The sequence below is a fragment of the Ixodes scapularis genome, unplaced genomic scaffold, assembly GCF_016920785.2.
Source record: "Ixodes scapularis isolate PalLabHiFi unplaced genomic scaffold, ASM1692078v2 PGA_scaffold6__148_contigs__length_123643588, whole genome shotgun sequence".
Taxonomy (NCBI): domain Eukaryota; kingdom Metazoa; phylum Arthropoda; class Arachnida; order Ixodida; family Ixodidae; genus Ixodes; species Ixodes scapularis.
The window spans coordinates 46,199,228-46,222,101 of NW_024609881.1; the positions used below are offsets into that span (position 1 = coordinate 46,199,228).

The window sequence follows — 22,874 nt, forward strand, 5'->3', positions numbered from 1 at the left end:
CCAGCATTTCCTCTATAATGTACGCGGATGGGCATGCAGTAAGGCCACCCACCACACGCTGTACTGTTTTGTTGTTGCGCGAACTGGGACTGATTAGAAAACGACGAGGACGACGTGTGTATGACGACTGGAACGCAATGCTTTTGGCCATATATGTATAGTCTTCTGCTTGGATGTCTGAGTGAGTAAATGGTTGACTCAAACGCAGTTTCTTAATTACAACAAATGGTGACGAGGATGGGATAAACTGAAGACGCCAACAATGACTACCACCCTAGGAAGGCTGCCAGAGTTCTGCCCCGACTCCGGCAACATCGATGTCTACATCGAACGGTTCGAGATGTTTGTAAACGCAAATGGAATCGACGCAAGCAAAAAGTTGCAAGTCTTCTTAACACTTCAAGGGGAAAAGGCCTACGTAACACTGCGCAATCTGCTACTGCCAAAGACGCCAACCCAAGTTAAGTATGAAGAGGCTGTGGCAGTGCTACAACAGCACTACGCGCCAAAACGTTCAATCGTCCCTGAACGCTATCGCTTCTATCGACGAAACCAGGAGTCGAGCGAAAGCATCGCACAGTTTATGGTCGAGCTAAAGACTCGCCATGACGTGCTCGTTTGGGAGTTTCTTGGAAGAAGCTCTCCGTGATCAACTTATTGCTGGCCTCAAATGGCTGTGACGATTATGTCAGAGAAAGACTTCGGCGAGAACTTCCTTAAATTAACATACCGAAATGAGGACGTTAATCTCGGAGTGTACAATGGTACCCCTATTGCCGTAAAGGGAGTAGCTCAGGTTGAGGTACGCTACGGTGACCAAAGTTACCACCTGCCCCTGCTGATTGCAAAACATGAAAAAAGGAGCACGCATGCCGACTCCCCTGGGTCGTGACTGGCTTCCAAAAATCAAGATAAATCTGCATGACGCCGTTCAACGGTTGCAATACGAAGTTGTGCTGAACGTGCAAGAAGTCGGGCAGATGGAAACTGCGGATGCAGAAAAACGACTAAAAGAGCAGTACCGCGATCACAGGAAGCATTGTAACGAAAGAGAATTCGAATCCAGTCTTTTGTAAGGCGAGACCCGTACCATATGCCTTGAGCGAGCAAGTGGAAAAAGAACTAAAGGATTTGGAAAAAGCTGGTGTCACGCATCGGGTCAGGCATACTGCTTGGGCCACGCCGCTAGTTATCGTGCCCAAGAAAAACAGAAAAGAGCTAAGGCTATGTGGGGATTACAGAGTCACTGTAAATCAGAGAATTGAAGTGGACCACTATCCGCTGTCACTTCCAGAGGACATCTTCGCGTCGCTGGTTGGAGGAACCGTGTTCACCGTCCTATACCTGTCAAAGACCTACCTGCAGCTCGAACAGGACGAGCGGGCACAAGCGTTGCTCACGATTAATACGCACATGAGACTGTTTAGGTTTCGGCGATTACCGTATGGCGTAGCAAGCGCACCCGCTATGTTTCAGGCTGTAATGGACCAGGTTTTGCAAAACATGCCTGGCACAGCTAGTTACTTAGACGACGTGCTGATGGCTGGCAATGACTAAGCAGAGTGGTAACGCCGAACCGAACAAGTGCTTCAGACGTTGGGTGAGCACAGTGTCCGCATAAATGTGGCGAAATGCAAGTTCTTGCAGGAAAGAGTCCAGTACCTGGGACACGAACTCGACATGCATGGCCTACATCCCACACCAGACAAGGTGAAGGCGACTCGAGAAGCGCCTAAACCCAACAACGTGACAAAGCTAAAGGCATTTTTGGGCATGGTAAATTTTTATGCCAAATTTTTGCCTAGCCTAGGAAATGTGCTAGAACCCCTGCACCAGCTGCTGCGTAAGGGCAACATATGGAACTGGTCAAGTCAATGTGACGAAAGTTTTGAGCGATGTAAACAGTTGCTAAGCCAAGACGCGGTCTTAGAACTGTATGACGTAACGAAACCAATTCAGTTGACGTATGATGCATCATGTTACGGCTTGGGTGCAGTACTGTCGCACATCGTAGACGGGGTAGAACGACCAATTGCGTTCGCGTCACGATCCTTGACCCCTGCTGAGCGTAACTATGCGCACATTGAAAAAAAAGCTCTAGCCATTGTATTTGGAATTAAGAAATTCCATATGTACCTCTATGGCCGCAACTTCAACGTCATCACAGATCACCAGCCAGACACTGTGATCTTCGATGTCAAACATCACACAAGTGCGGTAGCTGCAGCTCGAGTGCATCGCTGGGTCCTGTTTCTAGCGAATTATCGGTTTCGTATTCTTTACAAAGCAGGAAAATGATCAGCAACGCCGATGGCTTGTCGCGCCTACCACTGTCAGATACAATGGACGAGGCAGAGGAATTTTTTTCACTTTTCGCCTGTCAAAAACTGCCGATAACTGCAAAAGATATTGAGCAAGAAACAACGAAAGACCTGGTCCTGAGCGTGGTACGCGAGATGACGTGGCGTGGCTGGCCTCAGGCTGTAGACGATAAATACCAGCCTTTCTTCGTAAGGCGATTTGAACTTTCCGTGAATGACGGTTGCCTAGTTTGGGCTAACAAAGTGGTGATTCCGAAATCTCTCGAAAGTGAAGTAGTGTCATTGTTGCATGAACAACATATTGTCGTAACCAAAATGAAGTCACTTGCAAGGTCAATGGTGTGGTGGCCTAAGGTCGACAGTCGCTTTGAGCAGGCTGTGAAACAGTGTGAAATTTGTCAAAGCGTAAGATCTGCTGAGCATGCCACACCCCTGACACCTTGGAAGTGGTGCACAAACAGTTGGGAAAGGATGCATCTTGACTTCGCTGAAAAGGAAGGCAAGTTGTTTCTAGTTGCTGTCGACTCGTACTCTAGATGGCTAGAGGAAATAATAATGACATCGACGACTGCAGAGAAAAGTGTCAAAACAGTCCGGTCATTGTTTGCACGCCACGGCATTCCAACTGAGGGTGTTTCAGAGAACGGACCACAGTTCCGAGCGAAAGAGTTCGATGATTTCTTTTCGGCAAACGGAGTAAAGCATACTCGGACCCCTCCGTACCATCCCCAATAGAACGGCTCAGCAGAACGCGCAGTTCAAACGGTAAAGCTGTCGCTGCTGAAGCAGTTATTAGAGGATGAACGAAGCAAAAGTCCGAGGTCCTTTCAGCACAGGGTTGATAACTTTCTGTTCGCGTACAGAACAACGCCTCACACCTTCACGGGGAAGACTCCTGCCGAACTGCTCTTGAAACGTAAACTTCGTACAAGGCTGTCTTTGATAAAGTCAAACATGGAGGCAGTAATAAAAGCAAAGTCTGAGAAGGAGGTGTGTAGCGCGAACTAGCGCCGAGGCACAGCGAGAGTATTTTCCGTAGGTGATCGCGTACTCGTACTACTGTGCGTGATGAACTTGTGAAAGGGCTTCCAGGAAAAATCACGGAAGTGAAATCGACCATGACGTACTTCGTCTTTGTAGACAGACGAATACGGTTCGTACATGCAGATCATCTGCCACGTTCGTCCCTGGTGCCTGATGATTCAGCCGAAATGTCCGATTGTCACATGGAATTGCCGCATGGTAGTGACACGCCAAAAGACGAGCGTCATGTCGAACCTGATCGAACACAGTCTGTAGTTGATGTAAGTGCAGAGCAAGTGTCGCCGCGCAATACTCAAATGGCCTCATCACTGGGACCGGTTGATAAATCGTCACCTGTAGTGCCTAGGCGTAGCACTCGGGCGACGAGCAAGCCGGATCGGCTTATGTACGAGAAGTTTTAATCTTGTTTGGGGGGAAGTGTTGTGTCAGAGCATTACTTATATTCGCGGTGTCGTATCGCCACGGGCTTTGTTTTCCTGCATTGATCGCGCGTGCCATGCATTTGATTGTAATCGGTGCTGCCACTAAAAGGGCGCACCGCTGTACTGTTGTGTTGTTGCGCGAGCTGGGACTGATTAGAAAACGACGAGGACGATGTGTGTATGACGATTGGAACGCAATGCTTTTGGTCTTGTATGTATAGTCTTCTGCTCGGATGTCTGAGTGAGTAAATAATTGACTCAAACGGAGTTTCTTAATTACGACAGTAATGAGCTGCCTATTTTGTTAGCATATATTCCAGCTTTGTGTACAAAGTCTAAACTTGCTGAGCTCTGACTATCAATGCAGGAACTAGCAACATATTCCCGTTTTGTGGAGGGTGTGCCTGGTAGCAGTGCTTTCAGGACAGAGGCGAGCATAATGTTTTAGTTAGTGTGATTAGTATAATTCCCAGTTGTTTGTTCTTTCTTAATTGCATCCACTCTGTTTTAGGTACCTCCAGAGTCCAGCACACTGGATATAGACTTGTCAGTGTCTTCGACAAGCTCGGTAATGAACCGCTTCATCGTAACGGTGAAACATAACTAGGCTTGAGCTCTTTGTTTCTATGCAGAACCTGACGGTACATTCCAGTCTCATAAATGTTTCTGACGAGGGCCACTCAAGATTGGAGGTGAGCAAAACTTTCGCGCTAGAGGAAATCGCATATTACCTGCAAGTATTGTTTTTACTTCTTATGACTTAATATTTCTCAAAATGTTCGATGCAGTATCCTCTAATGATTTCATTTTGTCACTATTTGACTGTTAATAAAATCAACAACTCTGACTAGGTAACTGATCCGTCATTGTGAAGAAATTTTATAATCAATGAAATTGCTCACGCATTGCGATTTTAGCCAGATGATTTCGTGCCGACAAATGTGATCAATAAAAGTTGATTTCCCGCACCAATATTGTGCGAGGTGTGTGATTCTTTGCGATTATCTGCACTAACACAGTTGGTGGCAGGGCAAGAGCAATGGTTTATTTTTCAATTTACCCTGCTCGGGTCTTTGCTGGTAATCAACTGCCAACTGGGGCGGAGGGGTATTTGTGTAAAAGGTTAATCAACAAAGGGGCTCTAACACTTGCCTGTTACCAACTGCATAACTTGCACGAAAATCAGAACTTGCTTTCACTAGGGTGATTATTGCGCCCACGAGAATGCAGAAGATGCCAATCAATAAAAACAAGGAAGACAAAATGGAAACGAATGCCTGCAACCAAAAGGCGAGCTCATTCTAGTTTCTGTCACGACTCGGTGAACTGCGACATTGCTGCTGAGATTTCATGCGAAGAAATGAACAATCCATTCTTTATTATTTACCTTTGATAGCATGCATCTACTAACAAAGCATGCGTGACTTAAAAAATATAAGATACCCACGGTAAAAAAAAAAAAAATGTTCTCAATTTTGTACAGGTTTGACATACGCTGCCTGAATTTGGTAGCAGATAGAGGTTTCCTTGCAGAGCTTTCATATCGAAAGGCAGCGTAAATATAACATGCCATATATGTCATTGTAGGGCCAACCTTCTGACGACACACCTGAAAAGGCCTTCTATCGAAAGGAGGTTAGGCGCTGCTGTAGCCTGCAAACAGCGAGCAAAACGAAAATCAAGACGCTTCAGCAAGCACAGCGCCGCCTCACAAAGAAAATAGCTCGAATGCAAGACATTATTGATGATCTGTCAAAAAACAGCTTACTGATTGATGAAAACTTATCGGTGCTTCAAAGCCTTGCCGGAGTGAACAAAGATCTGATGCGTCAGGTTGCACAAAAGAAGGGTGTGCCTCGGCCAGTCCAGTACTCACCTGAACTGCGAGCATTTGCACTCACCCTGCATGTTTACTCCCCAAGAGCATACACTTATGTCCGGCAGGTCTTCGACACGTGCCTTCCGCATCCACGAACCCTAGGCAAGTGGTACGAGAGTATAAATGGAGAAGCTGGATTCTCAAAGGAAGCTCTCGCTGTTCTGCAGCTCAGGGTGGCACAGAACACGGCATCTGGGAAACCAACAGTTTGTGCTCTAATGGTTGATGAGATGGCTGTGAGACGCCATGTGGAATGGGATGGACAAAAGTTTCATGGGTATGAGGACATGGGTGCGGCTATCAGTGACGATTCACTGCCTGTTGCGAAAGAGGCCTTTGTTTTCATCACTGTGGGGCTGAATGGTCAGTGGAAACTTCCTCTGGGATATTTTCTTGTGGATGGAATCGGAGGAGAGCAGCGAGCCAACCTTGTCAAACAAACCCTCACGTTGTCCCATGAGAATGGTGCCAAGGTTGTGTCTCAAACGTGTGATGGGGCTCCAGCCAATTTGACAATGCTGAGCAACTTGGGGTGCAACTTCGGTGTTGACCAATTAGCGACAACCATTCGGCACCCAGACACAAAGGAACCGGTTTTTGTTTTCTTAGACCCCTGCCATATGCTAAAATTGCTTAGAAATGCTCTATCTGATCAGCATGTTTTTGTGGACAGAGATGAAGGCCTCATCCAATGGAAGTTTGTGGAAGATCTCCATGATATAAAACAAAAATAAGGAGTGCTCATTGCAAACAAGCTGAGAAAGTCGCACATTTATTGGAAAAGTTAACCAATGAAGGTGTCACTTGCTGCGCAATAATTTAGCACATCAGTTGCCGATGCAATTGCGGAGTGCCGCAATCTTGGTATTCCCAGCTTATACCAGTCACGCCCAACATAGCAGTTTATCAGGCATGTTAACAATGTCTTCGACACCCTGAATTCGGGACATGTCGGCCAGAAGCTGTGGAAGAGACTATGTGCAAAGATAATATAGAAGATGTCCGGTTCTATCTAGACGATGCTGCATCCTACTTCTCGTCTCTGCAAGAATGTGTTGATGGAGTTCTGATGACTGAAACGAACAGAAAAACTGGATTCATTCGCTTTCTAGTATGCATTCGCAGCGTCCTTGACCTTTACAAGCATGTCGTCGAAGACACTTCACTGATGACATACCTTCCAACATACAAGTTCAGCCAAGACCATCTCGAACTTTTTTTGGAGTGATGAGGTCCCACGCAAGGAGCAATGACAACCCAACAACACGGCGGTTTGCTGCTGTTTTCAAGAGACTGATTGTGTTAAACGAGGTTAAAGACCTCACATCAGGTAATTCCCTTGCACTTGAACAGGTCAAGATCTTGCATGTCACAAGCGCAACAGATGTAAATTCTGTCGAAGTTCTGAACTGGACCACTGTTAGAAGAAGTCTAATTGACGATGGTGAAGATGTGGGGCGTGGTGATGATGATCTTCTTGATAATGACTATCTTTCAGACCCAAGACATATCTCGGAACTGTCGCAGAGGGCCGTTGTGTACATAGCTGGCTTTGTAGTTCGGTTCCTCCTCCAAAACTGAGGTGCACAGAATGTGTCGCCGCAGTGACAGCAGCTCCTGAAAGGGATCCAGCGCATTCATTTTTGCAGCGGAACACAGCGGAAGACTTGCTTTGTCCATCTGCAGGTGTCTTGGAAGTATGTCGAGAATGTGAGATCGGCCTCCGTGCCACTTTGAAACAATCTTCGACTGCACCAAGAAGTTTTGATGAAAAGATGCTGTGTAATATTCTTAAACGCTTCATTGGCAAATACATCTTTAGCTCACTAAATGATCACATGTTTGAGAATGAACCTATGGAGAACCACGCCTAACATCTCATGCGTTCTGTTGTACAGAAGTACCTGGACATCAGACCGCGAAGCATAAGCATGGTGACCACAGATGACCTACACCAACAGAAAGTAAGGCAAAGGCATACCAAACTCACACAGTTCAAAGGCCAGTAGATAAATGAGCCAGATTATGCATGTACAGTGCTAGTTAGACTTGTCTATAACGCGCGAGCGTGCGGCTTTCTCCGGGGAGCGCTAGACTGGTGGCATTCGCGGAAACTAAGCAGTCACGTGGCGCAACATGGAACGGCCCGTTTGAGGGGTGTCGTCTTGCCCACTTGCTGTATCAGAGCTGTGTCATGACTCTTGGAAACTTTGTATCATCCTCCAATGTACTTGTCATTCTTATCACCACCCTTTCTGTTTTGCACCCGAAGCATCGGCTGCCTATATTATCACGTCCCTGACAATAAACGTTGTTCACAACCCAGCATGTCTCCGTTCGGACGCGTCATAGCAGTGGCGACGAGAACGAATCAACGCGGGTAGTGGCGTATTGCCACCCTGGGTAAAGCATGGCGTATCAAGTGCCGCAGTTCGACGATGGGAAAGACAAGTGGGCCTCGTACACCATCCGGATTGAATCGTACTTCGAAGGAAACGAAATCAAGGAGGACGCCAAGAAAAGAGCCCTGCTGGTGTCCGCCCTCGGGTCAAGAACAATTGAAGTACTGAGTGGCCGATGTGCTCAAAGGAAGGTGAGCGAATTAACCTATAAAGAGGTCGTGACAATTCTAGAAGATTTCTACGCGCCACCACCAAACGAAATAGCAGAAAGTTTCAAGTTTTATCACCGGACCCAGAAAGAGGGAGAGTCGGCGCAAGAGTTTATCGTGCAACTCCGACGCATAGCTGACAAATGTAATTTTGGAAACATGCTAGACCGGATGATTCGAGACAGAATTGTGTGCGGCATTCGAGATACGGATGTTCAGAAGCTGCTGCTGGCACAGCCGAAGCTGACATCGCAAGAAACTGAAAGAATCGTGCGAGCCGCTGGAGCAGCCACGCAAGGCGCGCAAGAAATTAAGCAACCGGAGCCGGCAGAGGAACCAGCCCCAGCCTTGAACGCGCTCACCGAAAAAATGCGAAGATTCAACTTCAGGAAAACAGATAAAGGTTCTCGCGTGCAAGCTAACTTGTGCGGAAGATGCGGGAACGCAGCGCACGGAACAGAAACATGCCGGTTCATGAACATGAAGTGCTTCCAGTGTGGAAAGAAAGGTCATGCAGCCCGAATGTGTCGCACGGAAACCAGGAAACAAGCCAAAGCTTGTGCGATACACGGAAACGAAGCCAGCAGCGATGAGAGCAACATGTCACTGCAGCTGTTGACCTTGAAGTCGTATCTCTCAACAGACGAACAGTTGGTTGCACCTGTGCGCAGGAAATTTTGTTGGGGTGGCGCCGACATCGTCATGGAGGTGGATACAGGTTCGCCGGTCTGCGTAATCTCAAGGGACGTATATGACAGGCACTGCCATGGCTGGCCGAAGATGGAACGTTCGAGACTGAAGTTGTCATGCTACCTGGGGAAGCTGCCGGTGGCTGGTAAGCTTACGCTTGCCGTCAAGTATTGTGACCAAGAGGTGACGGCGACACTGACAATCCTAGACTGCGCAGGTCCAAGTTTATGTGGACGCGACTTAATACAAAAGTTGAACTGTCTTGGAACACCTGTTTTGAAGTTAACGGCGGCAACCGAAACCGCGCAGGACGTCGAGCTGAAAGAACTACTGTCAGAATACGAGGAGTTGTTCAGTGACGGACTGGGTTTGCTCAAAGGCCTGCCAGCGCATCTATATGTGAAAGAAGGAACTGCACCCAAGTTTTTCAAGGCCAGGCCTCTGCCATACGCCATGCGTGACAAAGTGTCTAATGAACTGGACAGACTTGTCAAAAACGGTGTTATCTCTGCGGTTCCTCACGCGGACTGGGCCACACCAATTGTCCCTGTCCTAAAAAAGGATGGGACCATAAGAATTTGCGGCGATTTTAAGTTGACCGTGAACTCAGCCTGCTGCACCGAGCAATATCCACTCCCCGTAATCGACGACCTGTTCGCGGCACTCAATGGGGGCGACAGGTACAGTACGTTGGACCTTCGACATGCGTACAATCAGGTGCCACTCGATGACGAATCCAAGAAGTTAACCGTCATCAACACGCACCGTGGTCTCTTCTGTTTCAACCGGCTGCCATTCGGTATTTCTTCCGCACCCGCTATCTTCCAGCGCAAGATGGAGAGCCTGCTGCGAGGAATACACGGCGTACAAGCGTATCTCGATGACGTCATTGTCTCGGAGAGAAGAAAGGAAGACAGGAGCGTGCTCAAGCAGGTGCTGCAGCGTTTCAAGGAGAACGGAGTCAAGCTGCACAGAGGGAAGTGTAACTTCTGGCAGGACGAAGTCTGCTATCTCGGGCACCGCATCAACAAGGACGGCCTACACCCTACGGAAAAGAACCTGGCGGCTATAATGGAAGCAAGGAGCCCGAAGAACGTAAGTGAACTCCGCTCTTTCATAGGACTTTTGACCTACTACAGCAAGTTTCTGCCCAACATGGCTACCCTCTTGGCGCCACTGTACAACCTTCTAGAGAAGAATCAACGCTGGAAATGGGACCAAGCAGAGGAGCATGCTTTCAGAAAGGCCAAGCGGGTGTTATGTACGGCAGATGTTCTTACGCATTTTGACCCGTCCAAAGTTTTACGTCTCGAGTGTGACGCGTCGCCTTATGGGGTAGGGGCTGTGTTGTCCCATAGTTTCGGACACGTTGACAGACCAATAGGATTCAGGTCCCGGACGCTATCAAAGGCGGAAAGAAATTATTCGCAACTTGAGCGTGAAGCATTAGCCCTAGTGTTTGGGGTAACCAAATTTAGAGATTATCTGTTGGGGCGGGACTTCACGCTCGTTACCGACCACAAGCCCTTGGTAGGGTTGCTGAGGGAGGACAGACCTACACCTGTCATGGCGGCGGCCAGAATTCAGCGCTGGGCGTTACTGCTAGGGGCATATCAGTACAAGATAAAATACAAGCCGGGGCCCCAGAACCAGAACGCTGATGCACTGAGTCGTTTACCGATAAATGTTCCTGACAAGGAGACGGACGAGCTGCCAGAATATGTGCTTTCAGTTAACCAACTCGATGATACTATTCTGTCGGCACAACGATTGCGGTCACTAACCTCGGAGGACCCGCTACTGTCCAGGGTGAAAGACTATGTGCTGCACGGATGGGCAAAGCACCTAGAGGATGACGACCCACAAATGCAACCCTTCTTTCACAGGAAGTTGGAACTCACCGTAGCCCAGGGTTTGCTCTACTGGGGGCACCGGGTCGTCGTGCCACAGACAGCACGTGGAGCGATGCTAAAAATGCTGCACGAGACCCATCAAGGAGCATCGGCGATGAATGCGGTCGCGCGGACACTTCTTTGGTGGCCAGGGCTCGATGGTGAGATTGAACATCTTTCCCGGAGTTGCAGTGCGTGTATCCAGGCACGGCCGATGCCGCCATCATATGTTCCGGTGAAGTGGCCGGAGACGGGAGAAAAGTGGTCGCGATTACACCTGGATTTCGCGGGACCGGTGTCGGACGCCATGATATTAATTGCAGTGGACTCTCACTCAAAGTGGATAGAGGCGGTGGCCATGAAGAATTCGACTGCCGATTCTACAATAGCAGCTGTGCGCGAAATGTTCAGCCATTTTGGGATACCGAAGACTATCGTGACAGACAACGGGACTCAATTTACGGCAGAATCGTTCTCTCGATTCCTCGCGGGAAATAACGCAGAACATCTACGCACTGCTCCATACCACCCTCAGTCCAACGGGCTAGCAGAAAGAGCAGTCAGGACGATTAAGGATGGTCTAAAAAAGGTCACGCATGGTAACCTTGCTACGCGTTTGGCTAAAATATTATTCGCGTACCGCCGAACTCCTTTGGCTGACGGTTCTTCGCCATCACAACGACTGCTAGGCTACCAGATCAGATCTCGTCTAGACGCCTGCCTGCCGTATCCTGGTGCTTCATTGGTGCCTTTGCAGGAACCCCGTAGCAAGCTGTGGCCCGGAGATCCAGTTTGGGCCCGGAACTTCGGAGAAGGAGAAAGGTGGTTGCCAGGGACAGTAACTACAACGACCGGAGCAAGGATGGTCCCAGTGGACACACCGTCGGGAGAAGTCCGACGTCACATTGACCAGATCCGTTTTCGAGAGCCGCTGGCACTCAAAGTACCAGGGACAGCGGCAAAGACAACGCAAGGCGCTCGACAAGATGCAGTACAAGATACAACACCTGCAGAACCAACCATCAGCAACACCCAGCCGCCAGAGTTGCGAAGGTCAACCAGAGAAAGGAAGCCTGTAGATCGCTATAGCCCCTAGGGGGAAGGAATGCTGTATCAGAGCTGTGTCATGACTCTTGGAAACTTTGTATCATCCTCCAATGTACTTATCATTCTTATCACCACCCTTTCTGCACCCGAAGCATCGGCTGCCTATATTATCACGTCCCTGACAATAAACGTTGTTCACAACCCAGCATGTCTCCGTTCGGACGCGTCGTAGCACCACTCTATCAGCTTGCTACGCGATAAAAGTAAAGTGCTTTATGATATATTTTTGTTTTTTGATGGCGACATCGTTGATACGCCTTCATGCTTTAGCTTGTTTGTTGTTCGAGTAATGATGTTTGTAAAAAGCGTGCGAGCAGCCTTGCGCGTTCGCCGCCAGTTGATAGAGTTGGCAGGACACCCCCCTGAGCGGGCCCTTCCATGTTGCGCCACGTGACTAGCTTAGTTTCCGGGAATGTCACCAGTCTAGCGCTCCCCGGAGAAAGCCGCACGCTCGCGCGTTATAGACAAGTCTGATTAGCACTGTACATATCCAACATATACACAGTGTAAATATTTTGAACTGATCATCATGCCTTCTGTTAACCTTGTAATTTTTTTGTTCGTCTAAAAGGGGTACCGTAACTATTTTATCAGTCATTGTTGTGTTGCAAATCAAACAACGCTGTAAATAAGTGTTGTATATATTGCTTTTATTTTCGAAGTGATTCTAATATAAATAAAGGACGTGAATTGAAACACTTCGAGACAAGTGGAGCTAGGCTTTACTCGCGGTAACAAAATGAAGCTGCCTCAACAAGGCAAGTTGATATCTCACGTTTTCCTATGTTGGATCTTTCGAATTTTCGGGCTGACGCCTCGCATACCGCTGAATCATTTCTCACTGCCGAAGACATCGCAGTGGCAACGTCTGCTGCTCTAGAGCGCTTTCGCAAAAGGAAGGCTCTTTTTTTTTTTTGGAAACAGCTCGGGAGAGAAAATTAGAGCGCACGGAAGGACCGCTGCCCAGGGCCAGCTTGCTGGAATGCAGCGTAACAGCTGAGCCGGGCTTAAGAAAGCACACTTTCAAGGTTGGAGCGCGCGAGCGCGTGAGACGCGATTCAAGATTGAGCGCTACCTTTAACTGCACCTTCTTGAGAGTTTCTGCTGATACGTTGCTTCGAGCGAGCCGGCCCATTACGGAGCCGCCTGGAGGTTTACCAACAACGTAGGTGCATCGCGAATATGTGCTTTGGTTCTGAAATTCCACATTTCAAGCTCTATCTATAGCGGTCGAGAAATACAAGGCAAAAGAACGACAAGCAGACGCTACAAATCCGACACCCACCGCTTCCGCGCTCACTGCCTACATCGTAAATACAAGGCAAAAGAACGACAAGCAGACGCTACAAATCTGACACCCACCTCCTCCGGGCTCACTGCCTACTCCGTAAATGTAAGGCGAAAAAACGGCGAGCAGACGCTACAAATCTGACACCCACCGCCTCCGCGATCACTGTGTATTCCGCAAATACAAGGCAAAAGAACGACAAGCAGACGCTACAAATCCGACACCCACCGCCTCCGCGCTCACTGCGTACTCCGTAAATACAAAGCAAAAGGCAAGCAGACTCAGGGGGATGGCAGGCTCGTGACGTCATGCCATCCCCCTGTGTTAAATGAATGCCGGTTAAGCTCACGCCAGCAAAACGAAAGAAAAAAAAAACGCTTACAATACCGTGTTTTTATATTTTCTTCTCGATTTTGTAGGTTATACAAAATGTGGCATCACAAAGAGCACAATACATTTTGAAAGTTGGTTTTGGTATAACCGTCGCTCAAGCTGCAAGGCGTACTTTTCCTGTGCCCTGCGCATTCCGTCCGAAAATCACTAAAGAAATCGAACGAATGCCTTTTGCAAAATACCAGATATTCTGCAGATATCGTTGTACGGTTGTTTCGCCTCCGGCCTAGTATCCACGCGACATCATGCGAGCACTGTAAGGATCGAACTTTGGCCCGGGTTTGAACCAGACATCACATATGCGTCTGCTCTGTATCGGCCGGATGTCGTATGAGTCTCCTCTGTATCGGGTGCGCTTATGACCTGAATGTCAAACGAACCTGAATGTCCAGTCGGTCAGGTGACAGGCGAGACGGAATGTACAACGAGATGAAAAATCCAATTGTGACAGAATGTCCATCGAGACTGAATGTCCAACGAGTCGAAAGGTCTAATAGAGACGGAATATCCAACGTGCTTGAATGTCCAACGAGTTTGAATATTCAACGGGTATGGAATAGTTGGAGTACTGATAGTTACGGTAGTGAGAAACGCGTTCGATGAAATGGGGAACCACACGTTTCGGTGCGGAGATCTCGGTACGCAGTCGTTTCGGTACGTAGTCGTTTCGGTACCGCGCTTTTCAGTACCGGGCTTTTCGATGCACGACTGTTTTGGTGTGCCGCTGAGCTTGTCCCGCTGATGTTGCCTCTGTGAAGTCTCCAGAACAAAATATAAATCATGCTCGTGTATTTCGTAGACTTCATAACACCTAAAAAAGAATACATTTATTGTTCGTTTTATATTCTGTAAATTACTTAATTTTCGCGAGGACCTAATTTTTGCGAATTTCACGAATCGCCTACGATTCGCCAAAAATAGGTCCCGTAAACAATTCCCGTAAAATGTAAACACATTGGAATTTATCTTGAGATCCCACGGTGTCGCGAAAATTATAACCCGCGAATCATTCCGAAATGCTTTTGCCTAAATCGCGAAATAATGAGCCTGCAAAAAATACGTACCAGTATTTAAATATAATGATAATTTCTATAATTATAAATAAATGACGTGAAAAGGTCACACATGCTTCGCTACAAGATCAAAGGCCAAATTCGTTGACCATTGACCATCGGTCACAGGTTTGATTTTCAGAGCGTCGTAACTCTGGCGCGGAAACAAATGTGAGGTCCACGAGAGTTCTAAGAATCGTCAATCGTGCTTATTCCCAGCCACAGTCTTCTTTCCGTATTGTACGGGTTGCTGCATTTTCCTTAATGGTGTCCCTGGTCGCGCAAAGATCCAACCCCCGCATTGGAGAAAACGCCTGGTTAAATTGTTAGTATTATGGTTAGGTCAAGTCGGCGTAGTTTGTGTAATTACACTAAATTGTAGCTGTTTTTTTTTTTTTTTTTTTTTACAAAACGAGGATGAAAGTTTCAGACATTTCTGATTTGACTTCTCGGTCCCCAGAAACAAAAATTCGATCCTCACATCAAAATCGCTGATAAATTATAACGTTCCTTCCGTTAAGCCTTTCTGCAGGTGAAGTCCTAAAGTTGTGAGCTTTAGAACGGTGATTGTCCGGAGAACTCGGCACACTGACACTTATCGCGACGATTAGTTTCGAATGCTTCGGCCAACAAAACGATTGCTGACACAGTGAACCATGTGTTAAGCAACAAGTAGGTAAAATAATTAATACAGTACTGTTTTGAATTCGCTTCCGTCGTTTCCACAGTGCCTTTTCTGGTCACATGGCATGCAGCCATTGTACCGATACCATCCACTAGCGCTGTTGTCAACAACTTGAAACCTCCTGCTACACGCCGAGATGCATGCGTTCTCGTCCTTTATGACTATACTATACTAGCAACTGCAGTTGTATGTTCCAAAGATAAATGAACATACTAGCAACTGCAGTTGTATGTTCCAAAGATAAATGAACAAGAATAAAATTTGTCAAATTCACAAAATTGTTTTGCATTTTCTCTTGGGTTGGGGGGTTCCACCCCCAACCACACCAGTGCATTCATAGGCACGTTAGATATATTCATATTAAAAAAAAAGATTTCTATATATTTTTATGGTAGACGCCCTCGCCGCGGCCGTTGGCCGAGCTATCGCCCAAAACATGCTCCCCGGAGCTGCCCCGGCCCAGTCCGGACCGCAAGCTCAGCCGCCCCCCGTCGCGGCATTTGGAGGCCTCCGCCTCCAGCCCACCGCGGACACCCAGTCCGCATTCCCCGCCGCCCCAACCACCGACGCCTGGACGGTGGGCTCCCAGGTCGAGTATCAACCGACTACGTCCACCCACGCCGCCGCTTCGGCCCCTCCTGAGCCCCGACTCTTCGCCCCCCTACGCTGCGGCCGCCGACACCGGGCGCTTTTTTGCTGCCCCTGACGTCATGTACAATCTGTACACCGCCTACAACCCCCCGGTCGCCGGCCGCCAGCGCGTGTTCACCGTCACCAACCCACCAAGCCGAAGAGACATCGCCGCGAAACCTTCGTGCATGTCCAACAAGCGGCCCGCCACTCCCAGCACATTGGATGCCGAGAAGTTGCGGAGCTCCAGCTCCTCGAGTGTTACGTGCAATTCTGGGACTGCCCTTGCATCGGGCTCCCCGCTCGGCACAAGCTGCGCAGTACGACTCCTTTACCACGTCGCGCAGTGCGGGTGGGGAGCCGCTTTGGAGGGCTACGCAGATCCCTCTGCTTTCCTTCTCCTCGGACCACCGGTCCCTCCTCGTCGAGCGGCTCCCAACCGCAACGCGTCCCCAGAGCGGACCACCAGTCCATCCCGAGGCGCTCGCCCCAACACCAGAAGCCGGCCAACGCATTTACACAAAGCCAACGCCCAGTGAACCTATCCCCCTCTTTCTCTTTCGGCGACCGGCCGCCAGTGTGGTGACACCGTCGCTGAAACTTCTCAATTAGCCCAGCGTGGTAGCGCAGAACGAGCAGCTCCTACGTCGGTGCCGTCCCTGGCTGCGCAGGAGCCTTTCGGACTTGGGGTCCGGTTGGTCCGGTTGCGATCGGTGAGGTCTGGCGCGGCGAAGAGCGGAGGCGTCCTCAAAGCGTGCGCACACACGTCGCCTCTGGTCCAGAGTGACCCGGCGGCCCGGCCTGGAGCCCTGAATGCTTGGGTTTTGGTGTTTCTTCCGTCTCGTAACTTCTTCCAATCACCGAAGACAGCGGGCACGACCTTTACGTTCACTGAACGCGTCGAACGACCTCCACGTGCGATGCACCGGAAAACGTGGTGCGGCTGGTGCCAAGCCCTACACGGCGTGGCGCCACCTTCGTGTAGGGCTTGGTTGTTGGCTTTGTGCGCATTCATGTAAACGTTGCTGCGTCGGCTTCGTTCGAAGAACTATTGGAGCCGATGCGCTGAAGTCGCTTTCATGTAAACGAGGCCTCCGTTCGAGTGGGTAAGCCCGTGCAATAGACATCGCTAAATTACCCAACCATCAAGGAGAATGCAGAAATTGGTGTTCTACGCGCCGCACGCGCTTGCCCTCTCCGTGTAAAAGATTCGAAGGGAATAACCAAGATATAGCGTTTTCGAACGCGCGTGGAAGTTTTCATTTGTTTTTAGCTTTTGCTTTAGAACAGTTACTGAGCAGACGCCAGCACGTGTAGCGCGTAGAACACCATTCCCAGCGTTCTCTTTGATGCTTGAGTAATTTAGCAGTACGTCTATTGCAAGCTTACCAAAGCTCGGTTCACGCGCACGCTGCAAGTGCTTGCACGCATGGGCCACCAGTCGGGGGCGCCATGCCCATGCTTGAAATTGTCTATGCTGTGCGCAAGTTCGTCTTCTTGAGCAGGGAGCTCTGATTGGCTCCGATTGGAAGGATAGTAGGTAGACTTGAAGGCGGCTCAGGTCTACCCACTATCCCTTCATCAGAGCCAATCAGAGCTCGGCCTTCTGACGTCACTGAAGACGGCGGGTGCGCTCAAAGTCAAAGCGGACGCGCCTCAGAAATAAAGCACAAAGAAAAGCACAGCAACGCAATGCTTCGTCACAAAAGCCGTCTTGAAGCCGGTGGGGTTCGCTACGCCTGCGCAGTAGGGGAGCGTGATGGCCGGAGCGCCGTGTGCGAAAGGAAGACGAGGCGGGTTACTTGTAAGAATGCGCTGTGTGTAGGAATGCCAAAGCATTCCTACACATGTACATTTTTAAGTGTCTCTGCCGAATATTTTTTAAGCGCGCGTCCGGCGGCCACGGTATCACTCGGGTTCTTAAAGCGGTTACCTAACAGTTTCTATTCGGGACTTTTAGCGAACCGTTACAGTGTTCCGTGTACCGCACTAACGGAGCCTTTCGAACATGTATTTAAGCGCGCGCCCCGCGGTCACAGTATCCCGGGCGCACGCGTTAAAAAAGCCGCTAAAAAGAAAACAAAAAATCTTTTTCGTTTCCTTAAACAGCTTGGTTGGGACAAGCGCGTCAAGGAATTGATTTTACGTGAAAAAAAAATATTATTTAGAGCAATATTGACGGCGCGAGACGCAATTTAGTCGGTAGTCTCCTCCTTTCCACTTGTTTTCTCTTTCGGCATTTCGGGCGCGTGGAGGAGAGGTACGAAGCTGTGGCCGTCACGTTGAGGGGCAGAGAGTGCACGACCATCTCGTTGAGGTGGAACCAGTGTATGACTATTCCGTGACGTCATGGACTTTGCACGCAGAATTTAAAATAAATCTCGCACCGTCAGTATTGCTCTACAATAATTTTGTTTTTGCGTAAAATTAACTTTTCTAAACAAATTCCAAACCGCACTGTTAATTGTTTTTCCTTGTGGTGTCTTTTTAAAGCATGCTTTAAAGGCTCGGTATTACGGTACACGGAACAGAGTAACGGTTTACTAAAAGTCCCTATAAGGGAGGTCTGGATGTACTGCTGAGAGTATGTGTCCGACGAAGCTTTAATATTGATATGGATACTGATATTCAGATTTTATTTTGGTTCACGAGAGCTGCGGTTTCGCAGGTCGCCGATCTGAAACTAAACTTCGCGGTGGCCCTTGCCGTATTGAACGTCCTGTTAAAGACGTGCGGCGTCGACATTTACTCGGGCCTTTCGAACGACTGCAGAAAGTCGGTTGTAGACGTCCTGGTCAACTGCGCGTAAGGGCGTCCGTTAGGTGCAACATCTGTGTCGAAGATCGAAATTTCCAATGGAAAGCTGAGCCCTTTACCAAAGTTGAGACGCGCAGGGTGAGATCTGTCGACCGGTTGACCGTGGTGCGGGTAGCGAACGCCGTCTCGTCAAGTTTGGCGTCCCGTTTTTTGTGACGGGCTGTGTGAGCGATCAACGTCATTTTGAGGTTGCGATTGAGTCGTTCCGTGATACGGCGAAGTCTAGCTTCCGCCGTATTCCAAGCGCAGCACAGGTGTCGGCGAAGATCTTGCTCCGGAAATACACAGCTCCATCAATAGTGACAGATGGGCCAGTTGGTACATGATCTCTTTTGACAAAATGTGCCGCAAGACTGGGACAGAGCAAGGGAGATAACATGAAGCGCTTCGTGTTGTCTCCCTTACTGTGTCCCTGTCTTGCGGAGCATTTTTCAAAAGAGATACGTAGCTCCGTCGGTGATGAGCTCTGCAGGGAAGCCGAACCGGGCCCGGCTAGCTCCGTCGGTAGAGCACCAGACACTTAACCTCAGGGTCGTGTGCTCAGGCTTGTGGTTGGGCGCCAGATGCGGGCTTTCGGCTTCCGCAGTCCGCCTCCCACACAACCTGTTTTTACGACAGTCAGCGCAGCAGTAGGGATCGTAAGCGTCGGTCGCATTATGTGAACCGGCCTTTACTTAGCGAGACGTCGGCTTTTCCTCTGGGGCCACCCGAAAGTTTATATTCATAACTCCCTCCCATTCCCGTAGGCACTTGTAGTTCTACGTAACGTCTGTTTCGGCTTATGAGTTCGCTTTTGTGTGCACAAAATGGATGAGGAGTCTTGAAATGTAAGTGGAATGAACGGCATTCCAGAACTTTAGGAGCGGCATGTAAGTTATTTCTGGGAAATGTCGTGTCTATCGAAAATTAAAGAGAACACGCAGGTATGGCGAGGAACCGGCTGGAACATTAAGTACTTTCGAACCATAGAGTCGGTCACGTGATTTCAAAATCCCTCTTCTGGAAAGATTTTGTGCCGGGAGAGTTACCCGTATTGATCAGCAAACGGGCGCAGGCTAAAAGTGGTGCCACACTGACTAAATTTCTTACAACTGAGACACCAGACGACTATTGCGGTTATCTATAGCTTCCGGCTGTCTATAAACATTCCTTCAAAACATTTACTTGCATATATATTTATATGGTTTCTCTCTTTAGGGCTATACTTGCCCAAATATCACTAAAGTGTCTACTTAGTACCGGCGCCTTTATTTGTAGCACGGACTTACTTGTTTGTTGGAAATTCCCCAAGGTCGCACTAAACAATTTTATTTTGACAACTGAAAGAAAAGGACAATAAAGGAGCTCGTCTGTGGTGGTCCTTGCTGACTGCTGTCTGCTGCGGGTCTTTTCCAGTCAGGCTCAAATCTGTGGCTCGGTCCTGTTAGTACCGCCGATGCCGCGTGGTAACGTGACACAGTCACATCACGTGTAGCTTCAACCACTGAGCTTTATTTCGGCGCATGGATGCAAAGGAGAAAAGTGATGGTCGTTGGGCAAGCTGTGGTGTTCATAGTCTGTGGAAGACAATCCAAGGTCCTCTTCCCGGCGTCGATACCATGCCGTACTGTCCAATGGGCATTTCTCCCTGAAATTATACATGCAACAAGTTGCAACAAAATAGTTCACATTTGGTGAAACATAATGATGGAGCTAACTCGTTCAAATATTTGATTGAGGGGCTGAGACATATCGATCATGCACCGTTCAACTACAGTAATAGCTTAAAGGGCTTCCCGAGTGCTTTATCTAGAAGCTTGTTTTTTGGTGTCACATTGTTTGTTGGGCATTGGACAGTACCATGCCGTACTCTCCCTTAGGCATGCCATTTCAGCATGCCCAAGGGGCATGCTGTAATGCCCCTTGGGCATGCCGCATTATAAATGACTTAAGTTACAACAAAACAGTTCACATTTGATGAAACATGATGATGGCATGAACTCGTTCAAATATTATATTGAGTTTTTGAGACATTTCGATCATGCACCTTTCAACTACAGTCACTGATCGCGAGCCCTCCGGTGCCTTATGTAGAAGCTTGCTTTTGGTGTCAAATTATTTGTTAGGCTTTAGTCAATAAAGGGGCGATTTATAGAGGGCAAAACACCCTAGTAAACTTACCCAATTGAACTCAAAGGGCACTAATTTAACACGGAGGGGCCGTTCTTGGGTTCCTACAACCTCCATAAAATTTTGCCAATGAAAATAGTTAATGGCGTGGAGATACCGAACGTTACTATTATTGCTCTTTTTGGGCACATTACGCATGATATTTGAACGAAAACGTCAAATATTCGGGTGTAAGATACGTAACACGGGAATCGCCGTTCGAGATCGTCGCCTGACGGCGCCCCCTGGTGTATACTCCAAGGCACAGAAAGAGGGGTCGTATCACGAATCTTTGATTAGATTTGTAATACGAAAGTCGCCCGTCCATAAGTGCAATCTTGGGTTTTTTAGGGTGCTTAGGGCTCCGTGGATTGAGTCGTCAACATAAAGATATGATCTTAGAATCCCCTAGAGTGCCCCTTTAAGAAAAGCTGGATATAGCTTATTTGAAACGCAAGTTCGTCTGCTTCTTGCATAGGGGTTGCGATGATGCTAGAACGCCAAACTGGCATTGGATGATTAAAAAAAATAATAGTGGTTAGACCTGGCATCTGGCATTGAGGTTTACCTACTGTTTTTTCAAGCAAAGCCAATCAGAGCTCGGCGTCGTTCTGAGGTCACCGCAACTTCTGCGCAAGAAGCAGACGACTTGCTTTCCCAATTGCCCTCACGCTTTTCGCGGCGTGATTTGTTAGCAGAGGTCGGCATTTTAGGTTGCCCTCACTCACCCTCACCCTCACAGCCACACTCACCTAAACCCCTCACTCACCTTCACCCTCACAGCTACACTCACCTTCAGCCCCTCACTCACCCTCACCCTCACAGTCACACTCACCTTCAGCCCTTCACTCACCCTCACTGAACCTCACGGCCCTCACGCACTCACCGCCCTCACGGCCCTCACGCCCCTCACCGCCCTCACGGCCCTCACGCCACTCACCGCCCTCACGGCCCTCACCGCCCTCACGACCCTCACCGCCCTCACGGCCCTCACGGTCCTCACCGCCCTCACGGCCCTCACCGCCCTCACGGCCCTCACCGCCCTCACGTCCCTCACCGCCCTCACGGCCCTCACCGCCCTCACGGCCCTCACCGCCCTCACGGCCCTCACCGCCCTCACGGCCCTCACGCCCCTCACCGCCCTCACGGCCCTCACGCCACTCACCGCCCTCACGGCCCTCACCGCCCTCACGGCCCTCACCGCCCTCACGGTCCTCACCACCCTCACGGCCCTCACCGCCCTCACGGCCCTCACGCCCCTCACCGCCCTCACGGCCCTCACGCCACTCACCGCCCTCACGGCCCTCACCGCCCTCACGGCCCTCACCGCCCTCACGGCCCTCACGGTCCTCACCGCCCTCACGGCCCTCACCGCCCTCACGGCCCTCACCGCCCTCACGGCCCTCACCGCCCTCACGTCCCTCACCGCCCTCACGGCCCTCACGGCCCTCACCGCCCTCACGGCCCTCACGGCCCTCACCGCCCTCACGGCCCTCACCGTCCTCACCGCCCTCACGGCCCTCACCGCCCTCACGGCCCTCACCGCCCTCACGTCCCTCACCGCCCTCACGGCCCTCACGGCCCTCACCGCCCTCACGGCCCTCACCGCACTCACAGCCCTCACGCCACTCACCGCCCTCACGGCCCTCACCGCCCTCACGCCACTCACCGCCCTCACGCAACTCACCGCCCTCACGCCCCTCACCGCCCGTGCGGCCCTCACACCCCTCACGCCCCTCACGCACTGATGGCCCTCACGCCACTCAGGCCAGCCTCAGATGGGGCAATTTCGCCCAAAAACTTTACGTCGTAACACCAGCAACACGGGCCGCCCGGTATCACACGCAGCAACCAATTGCTGCAATTTGACATCGTCATCATAAAATTTTATTTTT

At 49.6% G+C, this 22,874-nt stretch overlaps 2 protein-coding genes across 2 annotated transcripts in view; one reads left to right on the top strand and one right to left on the bottom strand.

The window, feature by feature from the left end:
* The first annotated feature begins 8,436 nt into the window (after positions 1–8,436).
* LOC120837394 (uncharacterized protein K02A2.6) lies at positions 8,437–12,652 on the top strand. Its single transcript, XM_040499596.1, has 3 exons — positions 8,437–10,062; positions 10,854–11,020; positions 11,617–12,652. Exons 1-3 carry the CDS (start codon positions 8,437–8,439, stop codon positions 11,699–11,701), a joined length of 1,878 nt encoding a protein of 625 aa, XP_040355530.1. The 3' UTR covers positions 11,702–12,652.
* A 7,648-nt stretch (positions 12,653–20,300) lies between these two features.
* LOC8030581 (cytochrome P450 3A14) overlaps positions 20,301–22,874 on the bottom strand; it is a 53,002-nt gene continuing 50,428 nt past the window's right edge. Inside the window, exon 14 of the mRNA XM_040206709.2 lies at positions 20,301–20,458. Within this exon, the coding sequence (XP_040062643.1) occupies positions 20,381–20,458 (78 nt within the window). The 3' untranslated portion in view covers positions 20,301–20,380. The remainder of the gene's footprint in view (positions 20,459–22,874) is intronic.